Below are 11,445 nucleotides of genomic sequence, written 5' to 3'. Positions count from 1 at the left end.
TAGTCCGAGTGCGTATTGGATTGCTCGACCAGTCGGAGGCGCGCGGTACTAAAGTCCGGTTGCAGAGCTACTTACCAGAACGTTTAGAGACACCTTTACAATTGCAGTCGCGTGGTTGCGTTACACGTTACACACGGGCGGCTGAACTGCTAGATTCCAGGTAACGTTCAAATGCGGGTTTCTCGGGGCTCGTGTAGAGTCCGTCCACCTATGTCGGTACCGCGATTGCAAACAGTGATGGCGGTAAACCATGGTTCAGATTGAGCTAAACCTAGCTATGAGGTTAATGGGGTGTCCAATTGTTCATTCGCGATGACTTTCATCGAATTGCATTTGCTAGAGAGGTGAGCACGCAGAAGTCATTGCGTGAGAGCCATATAGATAAGTGCAGTTATAGATACTAGAGTCAATGACATGACAACAACCGAAATATAGTGGTTTATCTATAGAACCGCGCGTTCTATCAACAACTTTGACAGCTTTGTTATCTTGGCGCGCCGCGTACCCGTCCCATCGGACCCATGGTGAACCGGGGATGCCTCCCCCGGCGGTACCGGGGTCGCCGCGAGCTATCCGGAATAGGCAGGAGAATTCAGGTGAACCCCGCCCGATTGTTTGCGGAGTGGACTCCTCCCGGCATTTCGCTCGATATTTCTCCAAAACATTTCCCTCTCGGTCTTCCCCCTCAGATAACCAATGAAGACTTGGGCACTGACAGTTCAGGCTTACGGTTTACACGCCGAATCCCAGCCACCCACGCACTTGACTCGCTGTTTCTTGGCTTCATGTTGGCTTCCATGCAGGTTTCCTGCAGACTGCCCGCACTAGTAGCTAGGTACAGAGTCCAGAGCTGCTCTGCAGTAATAGCTCACCGAACATCGAAGCTCGACGTCACGAACCGGGCCGGGCCCTGTTGCTGAACGGCGAGGCGGACAGGCACGCACGCGGGGAAGCTAGGTTGAACGTGGGACAATTTGACAAAACATCTTTCAGTTCCGCAATCGGTTTCCCTATCTACGGAAACGGGGCACATCTGACATTACCAACGATTGCGGTAGGGTACAGCGGCCGCCGTTGGTGATCTGCAGGCTGCCGAAATGAAGCCATGAGCCTTTTCCACGTTTCCCCCCAACCTGTCGGTTTATGGGCGAAATCGGCGAGTCTGCTCGATTGCGCAATAGAGCGTGAAGCCTCCCCTTCATATTAAAGATTGGCAGCCTCTGCTCGTGACTGCTTTGCTGGTCTCCTGCTTCTCTTGGTTCTGCCAGGCCGTCTCCGGTTCCATTACTGTCGCTTGCTTTCCCTTAGGACCACTAGGTACATCGTGCTGTCCCTTCTCGGCGAGCTGTGAATTAGACAAGACGCCTCGTGAAGCTTGTTCAACCTCCCCAGTCGGCTCGTCATGAAGTTCTCCCTGACGTCCGCTGCCCTCGTGCAGCTCTTGTTCGGCATCACCGTTCAGCCCACGCTCGCAGCCCCGAGCCACAGCACGATCCCGAAGCTGGGCGCCGTCGCCTCAGAGTCCGACATCTGTAGTAAGATCGGTACCGGGCTCCTCAAGAAGGGCGGAAATGCCGCCGACGCGACAGTCGGCACCGTCCTCTGCGTCGGTGTCGTTGGCATGTACCACAGCGGCATCGGTGGCGGCGGTTTCATGCTCGTGAGGTCGAGCAATGGCACCTACGAGTTCATTGACTTCAGAGAGACGGCTCCGGCCGCTGCTTTTGAGGACATGTACACGAACAACACCAGGGCCAGCTTGTACGGAGGTCTCGCCAGGTAAGCTATTTTCTCTTCGTGAAATCACTGCGCCAGCGCAAACAAGTTACACCAAGACTGACTTGATATCTCTCAGTGGTGTCCCTGGTGAGCTCCGCGGCCTGGAGCATCTACACAAGAAATACGGCAAGCTGCCTTGGTCAAAGGTTGTCGAGCCCGCGATCAAGGTCGCCCGCTACGGATGGCGCGTCAACGAGGACTTGGTCCGCTATATGAACTCCGTCACTCCCAACGGTAACTTCCTGACCGACGACCCGTCATGGGCCATCGACTTCGCGCCGCACGGCACCCGCCTCAAGCTCAACGAGACCATCACGCGTAAGCGCTACGCCGACACCCTCGAGGTCATCGCCAAGGAGGGCGCCGACGCCTTCTACACCGGCGCCATCGCCAATGCGACCATCGCCGCCCTGACGAAGTCCAACGGCACCATGACCATGGCCGATCTGAAGAACTACACCGTCGCCATCAGAGAGCCCGCGCAGATCTCGTATAGGGGCTACAAGCTCACGGCCTGCAACGCCCCCTCCGGCGGCATCGTCGCCCTCAGCGCCCTCAACATCGTCAGCGGGTACGAAGGGTTCGGCGACCCGGCCCAGCGGAACAGCACCGTCCACAGACTGGACGAGTCCATGCGCTTCGCCTACGGCCAGCGCACCAAGCTCGGCGACCCGTCCTTTGTGGACGGCCTCTCAGCCTACACCAAGAGCATGATCTCCCCCGAGGCCGGCGCCGAAATCCGCTCCAAGATCTCCGACTTCAGCACCCAGAACGTGTCCTACTACAACCCCGAGGGCATTGAGTCCCTCGAGACCCCCGGAACCTCACACATCGCCGTCGCCGACGCCAGCGGCATGGCCGTCTCCCTCACCACGACCGTCAACCTCCTCTTCGGATCCCAACTCATGGTCCCCGAGACAGGCGTCATCATGAACGACGAGATGAACGACTTCAGCATTCCGGGCTCCAGCAACGCTTTCGGCTTCATCCCCAGCGCGGCCAACTACGTCCGCCCCGGCAAGCGACCCCTCTCCTCCATCTCCCCCGTCATCGTCGAGCACCCCGACGGCAAGCTCTACTTCGTCATCGGCTCAGCCGGCGGCAGCCGTATCATCACGGCCACCATCCAGAACCTCCACAACGTTCTCGACAGAAACCTGACCACGGCGCAGGCCCTCGCCGAGCCTCGTTTCCATGACCAGCTGAGCCCCAACACGGCCGCTTTCGAGTACGCGTACGATAATGGCACCACGAGCTACCTTGCGAGCTTGGGCACGAACGTGACCTGGGTTGCGCCTGGCGGTAGCACGGCGCAGGGTGTGAGGCTGCTGCCCAACGGCACGTTCGAGGCAGCTGGCGAGCCGAGACAGAAGAACTCTGGTGGATTCGCCGTCTAATCACCTCGAAGTGATTGTAGAGTAGCCTGTCTAATAATGTAATAATGTCTTTAAAGTAAATGCATGTGGGCTCGATCCTGACCCAGATGCGTCCAACTCCATGTTTTAAGTGATTTCTGACATCTCTTGTGACGTTCGCTCGAGTCTATTCACTAAATCTCAGAAAATACCATGCAAAATCGCGATGTCCGTATTCACTCGAGCGTCATTTACTTATTCAAACAACACGAAGACGAAAGTCACTGCAGCTCAGCCAATTCATGCCTCCTAGTCTTGGGCTCAACATGCATCTCCCTCACAGCACTCCTCGCTTCCAACTCCGGCTTTGCATGGTACTCTCTCGCGCCATGGGAGACCTCAAAGCTCCCATCCAATTCACTTGGAGGGATGTCACCCCGAGATTTGACTTCGTAAACATGGCCCTGTGCATCCCGGCCCGCTCGCAAAGATTTCTGTTGTCGTCGACGCCACAGAAAGAAGGCCGCGGCACACAACGCGATAGCCACAAGAGAAGTACAGGCGCTGACGGCAATGATCGCTCCGGTAGATATGCCAGAGCTACCGGAACTCGAAGAAGCCGGTGACGAAGACGAAGTCGACGATGCGATGCTCGTGAGACCACCAGAACTTATTAATGAAGCAGACGCGGTTTCCGCCGCAGACGTCGCAGTCGCGGATGCTGAGGTCACCTTAGTCGCAGCTTAAACATCATCACATCAGTATGCGTATCCACCAGACCAAGGGTTCGACTCCGAGGAGTTCTCACAAGTAGTGACTTTGTCAGTCTTCTCCATCTGACAATACGCATCAAAGACGCTCGTCGCACTTTCAACCTCGGCCCCAGACCGCCCGCAATCTTCGCGACCGACGTCGCGATAATCTCCCTGAACCTGTCGGAACTCGCCGTGCAGAAACAGCCATACGACGTCGTCCTCCCGCCGTCACCGCACCCGGCCACCATGTCCCGCACAATAGAGCTGATGGGCGGCTCCGCACATGACGGCAGTGAATCGTACCCGTCGGCCTGGTTGAGGTAATAGGTAGCGTGTGCTTGGCGGAGATTGCTGAGCAGTGTAAGCAGACTGTAGATCAGATACGTGCTATGTTCGAAGGAGGCCCGCATGTTTCCGTTCGTTCGGCGGTGCGCCGGTGCCTTGTCCTGTTGCCGGGACAGACCTGTCGGCGGAAATAAGGTTTGGACTTTGGTTCCAAGTAGAAATTGGACAGGGACTGGGTTCCAAGGCAACGAACTACGCCAAGTCCCTGGACAGCAGCAAAAGGAGACGAGAAGTGTCAAAACAGGAGCAAAATCACGGGGGGCTCTTCAGATCATATGTAGCTTCTCGAAAGGGGACTCACAGGACCTGAAACCTGACTTCTACGGCAAAGGGGCAGATATTCTCGTTTTCGATCAGCTGGGGTCTAGACGCCACGTGCAAAACATCCAGCTGCCGGCCATGAATCTGCTCACACACTACAAGTACACATCCTGCCAACCAATGAGGAAAATCAAATATTCACAATAGATAGAAGGTAGTCCCTCGAGCGAGCGAGCTCTATACCAGGCGTCACTTACTAGTTGGGCTGTCGACGGAGCAATCTTAAAGAAGCATCGGGGCTTTTCCCGAATACCTACGGAATGTCTCAAACCTCAGCCCAAGTAAGAGACAGCTAACACCATCTGAGGCAGATGCCTGAGTACGGCTGAAGTGCAAGACAAACACGAACGCTCTTCGATGATAACCTGCCAGCCTCCGACGAGACGCAAGAACGACGATGATCGTATTCAATAACCATGTAAAGCTTTCGCGACGTAGAAACTTTTTAGCTCTTCTAGGATAGTCTACGAATACCCGTACGTGACGTGCCAAACAAGGGCCCGGGAGTGGGTTCCAACTTCCCAGCGTTGCATCGGTGGGAAGCACGCGTGAGATTGACTTTGAACAGGCCCCAGAGCCCCCTATTTGTAGCACATTTGCCGATCTCGGTCTTCGCCGGCGATTTACTAGCGTGCTTTCTCTGAAGAAGCAAGCATTTTCCAGGCAAGACAGGGCTGGGGGCGCAGGACGCTAGTTAAGCAGGCTGTGAGAAGCTGAACGGGCATGGCTCTGGTTGGAATGCGATTCTGCCGCGCGACCCACGACTCATGGTGTAGTTAAGCACGCAAGATAGGAAATTCCGTGCATGCTTGTTGAAGCCTCAGCATATATCTCTCTCAACGCTTCCAACATGGTGTTCGTGTGTGGGAGTGCTCGAGGTATGAGACGGAGGAAAGGGGGGAGAGAGAGACAGAATCCAGAAAAATGCATACTCAGAGCGTTGAAAGTTCATCGGCACATGGCGTCAAGACTCTTGCATTTACTGGGCCGAACTTTTCAGAATTCAATGAGTAAGTCGGTCGTTCTAGTCCTCTAGAAGGCACTCGTGAGTCTCGTGTTGTATCAGTTGAGCGCAATGTGCAGGATGTTAAATCATCAGACCTGACATTGAAATCTTTGGCGCACGATTTGTCAAATACTTTCGACGACATCAACAACTCCCATTCGATGGCAAAGCAAATAGAAAAGGCTACGGTAGATATCCTGCTAAGAGTAAAGGGTCGACTAGATTCAACGACGCCTCTTCGGTATCGTCCCAGAATATGTAAAGATCAAATTCACTTCCCGCAACGAAGCCAGGCTGTTGCACTGGTTACTTTTGACAATGATGTCTTCGTATCCAAGAAAGATTCACAAGTCCTGAAATGACTTGACAGCGCATTTCAAAGCAGATGGGGATGGAAATAAAGCTACCTAAATGAGTTTAATCTCTTCTGCCTCGTTCCTGAAGATATCTATGCCCCCTTTGTGTCCAGATAACACAAAAATGCCAACTCTTACGTACGACCTAGGCTCTTCCGCAGGATGAACAACAAGACCCCACCAAGTACGCTTGTGCATCGGATCCGAGCAGTATCGGCACTGACCCGTTTCCAAAGACGGCATGCAGTCAAAGTCTGCGTCACTTGGCTTCCAGTTGTCAAAGTCTTCGTCGTCGCAATGTGCAAAGAACTTCATGCGCTTCCAGTCCACCATTGCCGAACAGCAGCTCAATACTAAGAATAATCGCATGCTCTCTGGCATTTCAACCGAGACTTGGTTGACGTACCAGTCGAGCATGCAAGTCCCGATCCCGCCTGGAAATTGCCCGTATGACAAACGGTAGTTTATGTTCGGCCCCACGGTGTCCCTTTTGACATTCGAAGGGAAGGATCACATCCTGCCTTTCAACCGAAGGAAAGCTCCGCTCGGAGGGCCGAACGGGTTGCTGCCTTAAGTGACCATGCGGTAGTCTATCAGCGAAATTCGGGGCGATGATGGGCAATATAAACTTGAACTTGTGACCCAGGTGACGCCGAAAGCGGATATTCCATGTGCCTACCTTCAAAAGATTGTATGTAGTTTTGCCGTGCTGCCCAGGTCCACGAAGGAGCGATGTATGGGTCTGGGTGTAGCAAGCCATCCACTAGTGAGCGCAAGTTGCCAGGTGCCGGACGTATGATGCTCCAAATCAGCTGACGATGCAGATCATGTTTCCATAAGCCTGCAAGATATGTGTCCCCGGTGATTGCAGCGAGTCCCTTGGCAATACCAGCAATTCCGGCAAAGATATCCTCACGAAATGTCCAGATCCTGGTCGTGACCTGGTTCATGGTAGCATTCCAAGCCTCGTATATTTCGGACACTCTCTGGTCCAAAAGCTCATTGCCCCCTCCTCCAAAAGCATTACTTATCAAAGACCGCAGTTGTCTATGCCCGAAGTTCGTGGGCCAGTACCCATTCTCCGACTTTGAATGGGTCTCGCAGGAGAAATGGCTCAGAGAAGACCCGAAAATGATCGAGCGAGGTGAAAGAAGCCGCTCTTGGAAAGTCCAGCCCCGATGGTCCCATGAGGAGCTTCTGAGATCTGCCCATAATCGCCTTGGAAGAGACTTGTTCGTCGCCTCTTCTTCAACATCGGTAGAAGAGAGTACGAGCGTGTAGGTACCCCTGATATGTTCATGGTGCAATGATTGGAACGCGATGTCAAGACCTTGAGGTCAGACTTCAAGATAGCCTTGAAGACAAGACTTCCAAGACACGGGGCAGATAGTTAGTGAGCCAAAATAGTAGATGTGGCCCATCATCTGGCTCTCCTGACCCCAATCTACCTTATCTCCCTGAATTATACAAAGAGCGTCAACCCAGAGATATTTAATATTGAGTGCCCTAAAGACCTTCACAGTGTCGCGGACGAAAGGGCCCATAGGGCTAAGCGCTATTCCTTGAGAATGGGTCGACATCGTATCTCTTGTGGATTTTACTTGCTTTAGAGCATCTTGTTTGGAACCCCAACAATAGCTCAGTGCCGCATACCGGAAAGTGTCAATCGTCACCGAGTTGAGCGATTCGAGCGAGTTGAGCATGCCTCCGACATCAACGAGCCGGGGAATATCTGTCTCGCACTGGCCCCCATCAATTAGCCTGGTGGGCAGGAATAGTGATGAATCCGATGATTGGGTTAGATGGCCGCATTCATCCTCGCAACTCCAAAGTTGTGACAGCCATTCATTGTTTTGTAGATCCAAATGCTCTGGGGTGCGCTTCAGGCTAGGTCTTAGACATTGAATCAATGCGTCTTGCAGAAAGACATTAGAATCGATTGATAAAGGGTGATGGTGATACACTCACCGTCCCTGGTCTCAACATCAAAATTAAGCACTGCAATACCGCGCGCTTCCTCAGTGTCAAGCTCGTAGGCCGTACATCTCCAGTAAACTAAACCGGGACCTCCGACGGTGAAAGAATATAACTCTCGCCCGTCAAAAAGGTAACTCCCGAATACAATGATTTCTCCCTCGTAGATAATACTGCGTCGTATGAGCTCTTCCCGGATGAAACCACACAAATGGCAACCAGAACCAGAGGATTTAGCCATCACGGGCAAGTCAGGCAGTTTGTCTCTCTGAGTGCGAGTGGATTGAGATGCCAAGCAAATTATACCGTTTTACCCTCCGCGAAATGTCGGAGGGTTAGCTGGTTATTCCCATTCGTTCCCTCGTAAAAGTCGTCGGCGCTATCGTCGAAAACAACGACCGAACACTCTTCGTAGAGGCTCTTATTTATCCAGAAATCAGGTTCTTCAGACCGTTCGGGACCCATGTTTCGCTGCTTGGATTCAGAGTGATTCAGTGCCTGATTTATCCTCGGTACAGTCTCAAAGAAACAGACGCTAGCAGAGAACTCACTGGAACGACGTTTGCAATCAGGCTGTGGGGTGCGTGTTGATGGAGAGTTCAGCGGGTTGGAATAAACCGGGCGACGGGTGGGAGGTGCTTATGTATCTGCAAAGAAGCCCTCATGCTTTCAACTGCAGGCAGGCTGAGTGGTGATAGGCCGCCTGCTAGATATATGAAGTACGCACACGAACGTGGCTGCCTCCTTGCGCAAGATGGCTGGGCTGCCCGACGAGCGTTGGAAAAAAGACAGTGTCAACTAGGACATCATAAAGCAATAGAGAAAGACAGTAAGATTACGAGAAAAAGACATTACGATTCATCACTACGAAACCCAAACCTCATAATCCGTAATCATCACCAACCCCTCTTCCCCTCCCCTAAACCAATGTGAAATTCCCACTCGTCCCCTCAAAAGCCGAAATACTTCCAATCAACGGCTTCGAATCACCATAATACTTGATCCTATATGTCCCCGGCCCAGCCCCATCACTCGTCCCAGTCTCCCAGCTAATCACAACCTCACTGTACCCAAGCAAGAAATTCGTCCTCGTCCAAGTGTACACGAGGAACCAATCCGCGTCGGTCCGAATCTGCACCCATTTTCCGCTCTGCAGCTGCTCTACCGCAGCGTACGTCCCCTCGAGTCTGAGGTTGTTCCGCGGGTTCGCGGCTTGGAATGTGGCGTTGACTACCGCGCCGCGAGTATACGACGCCGATGGCTGACCGATAGCCTGTCCGAAGGAGCGGCCTGCTGGTGCGCCGTCTACGACGACGCCGGTGATGAAGGAGAGGGAGTTGGCGCGGTTGTCTGGGGGCGAGGGGCCTGCTGCGGGGGTGGATGTGGAGGAGGGGGAGAGGTAGGCGATGTTGGAGACGGTGAGGTTGATGTAGGCTGGGAGGGTGTTGGGTCCGAAAAGAGTTGATGCGCCCTCATAGCGTTGGATTGCGTACTCTTCGGGAGTGGCGATGTAGTGCTGGGAACTGTCAGTGACTGGCAACACGAAGTAAACGCATTGCAAAACTTACAGCATATGTGTTGGCAGGGCCACCAAGGACAACAAGAGGATCATTAGGAACAATGTTCTTCGCAGCCTCCTTGACTGCAGCCTTCCATCTCCGCCCACTCATGGTTGTAGCTTCACCAGGCGCAACGACGATGACCAACTGCCCAACACGGAGCATTTGGATGTCTACAATATTGGGACTCCAAGCATAAGGGGTGCTCATCTCGCCAACGTCCAGCAAGACAGGCTTCGGCTGTTGACAAGCAGCCTGCTCGGCGCTGGGCGTCCTGAGAAGACCAGAGACGACCGCCCACAGGGGGTTGGCATCGGGAGTGCCAGAGTCGGCCTGAGTGAAGTCGAAGGCGCCGGGACCGTCCGAGGTTCCCGCGGCGAAGGAGTAGCCGAGGGCGGCGGGGCAGGTCTGGCCGGTGGTGCCGTCTGCGAGGGGAAACTTGAAGTAGGACATGTCTTGGAAGAAGTGGAAGGACTTGACACTGGTGCCGGTAACAGGGGTTGAAGTCGTAGAAAGAGCATTCTAAGGAGAATTAGCCATGTTGGATCCCGCATCGGGCATATCATAACTTACATATACAGATTTGGCACCGGCGAATTGACGACGGCCGATCTCATAGCAGCTCGAAATGCCCAGATCCAACTTCTGGAACGCAGGACCTCTACCATGGCACGACTGACTCTTACCGTCGGCGCAAGTGCTGTTCTCCAGGCTACACTGCTGGCCGGAACCATCATCGCAGTAGGCGCCGAGTACATTAGGCGTGGTATCACCAACGTTTGCTTGGCTGAAGCCGGCCACGAAGCCCGGCGCAGCGCTCGCGTCACTCGCGAGGTCCTTCTCAAGAAGATACGCCGCGACTCCCTTGTTGTCGCCCGCTACGTGCGTGCTATTTTGGAGGATCGAGGTGCCGTGGGTTGGGTACCAGGTGAGGACGCCCATGTTCTTGCCATCAGAGGCGCGCTGGAAGCGGAGAAGAGTCAGGGTTGTGTCGGTGGTGGCGCTGTACTTGGCCCTCTCTGCCGCAGGATTGTTGAGATAGGCGTATAGACTGCGGTTGATGGCGCCGTCAGTGACCTCGGTGGTTCCGACGTCCAGGTATCCCTAATAGTGTCAGTCAAAAGGCACATCTTTCGAAGACGACCGACGTACCTCTTGCAGTGACTCGTGCGCCCTCTTGATGGAGAGAACTGCCCCGTCAACAATAGCTTGGTAACTCTGCTTGTCGAAACCCAAGCTGGTGACCTGCGGCAGAAGGTAGTTGAACCAAGCTCCGGGGCCAGCATGGCTGTGAGTGCCCGTCACGGCAACATTGTTCTTGTTGTACACAGAGTATCCCGAACCAAGAGCTGCAACACCCTCAAGAATACCCTTGCGAACAGCTGTATCACCACTCTGAGTATCTAGCACAAGATAAACAAAGCGATCGCTCGGCTTGCTCACATCCCCGACTATGAAAGCACGGCTGTAGATCCGCTGTCTCAATCCAGTTCCAACCTGGCTCAGATCAGCGTACCCTGCAAAGCCAATCTCGACAACAGGGCCAGTGATGTCGGCCTTTCCAACACCGAGAAGGTACTTGTCACCCGCCGCGGCACGCGTCTTGGGTTTGGCATGCCATTCTCCGTCGGCATTGCGTTCAAACTTGAGGTTGGGGCCTTGTCGAGTTCCAAGCTGGGAGAGGCTAATGGTGACGAGCAGCACGAACGAAATCAAAGCAAAGACGGCGAAGAACGAACGCCTAGGCATCTCGAGGCCAGAACGAGAGTGACGAGGCATCGTGGGCAATCAGTCTGTGAACTCGGGCTTCCAAGCTCGAGATCTGTGGGCAACCATGACGTGTCACCCACTCTTTTATGGCCCGCCTCGACGAGCTCGTGGCTCGTGGACATCGTCTTCCCCTCCATGCTTTTTGGAGCTCCTGAGAGCTAGCCGACCTTCTGACTAACAAACAGGACGGGTACCTGGCCATCATAATGCCGGTTCTGCGAAAAG

General features: G+C 54.0%; 3 protein-coding genes across 3 annotated transcripts; 1 reads left to right on the top strand and 2 right to left on the bottom strand.

The window, feature by feature from the left end:
* Positions 1-1,402: 1,402 nt before the first annotated feature.
* BDP55DRAFT_726076 (gamma-glutamyltransferase 1) lies at positions 1,403-3,176 on the top strand (the record flags this gene model as incomplete). The annotated part of the gene is made up of 2 exons (XM_060579087.1): positions 1,403-1,779; positions 1,856-3,176. 2 exons carry the CDS (start codon positions 1,403-1,405, stop codon positions 3,174-3,176), a joined length of 1,698 nt encoding a protein of 565 aa, XP_060432984.1.
* Positions 3,177-7,202: 4,026 nt separating this feature from the next.
* Positions 7,203-8,421, bottom strand: BDP55DRAFT_761482 (heterokaryon incompatibility protein-domain-containing protein). The gene is made up of 2 exons (XM_060580868.1): positions 7,886-8,421; positions 7,203-7,832 (listed from the first exon to the last, which is right to left on the bottom strand). Exons 1-2 carry the CDS (start codon positions 8,130-8,132, stop codon positions 7,255-7,257), a joined length of 825 nt encoding a protein of 274 aa, XP_060432983.1. The 5' UTR covers positions 8,133-8,421; the 3' UTR covers positions 7,203-7,254.
* Positions 8,422-8,810: 389 nt separating this feature from the next.
* On the bottom strand, positions 8,811-11,199 carry BDP55DRAFT_546476 (neutral/alkaline non-lysosomal ceramidase; the record flags this gene model as incomplete). Its single annotated transcript, XM_060568659.1, has 4 exons — positions 8,811-9,407; positions 9,460-9,972; positions 10,024-10,554; positions 10,603-11,199. 4 exons carry the CDS (start codon positions 11,197-11,199, stop codon positions 8,811-8,813), a joined length of 2,238 nt encoding a protein of 745 aa, XP_060432982.1.
* Between the last annotated feature and the right edge of the window lie 246 nt (positions 11,200-11,445).

This window comes from Colletotrichum godetiae (genome assembly GCF_030913485.1).
Source record: "Colletotrichum godetiae strain CBS 193.32 chromosome Unknown BDP55scaffold_9, whole genome shotgun sequence".
In the NCBI taxonomy this organism is placed as follows: Eukaryota; Fungi; Ascomycota; class Sordariomycetes; order Glomerellales; family Glomerellaceae; genus Colletotrichum; species Colletotrichum godetiae.
The sequence above is the reverse complement of the archived record's forward strand: the minus strand, read 5'-3'. Positions and strand labels throughout refer to the sequence as shown.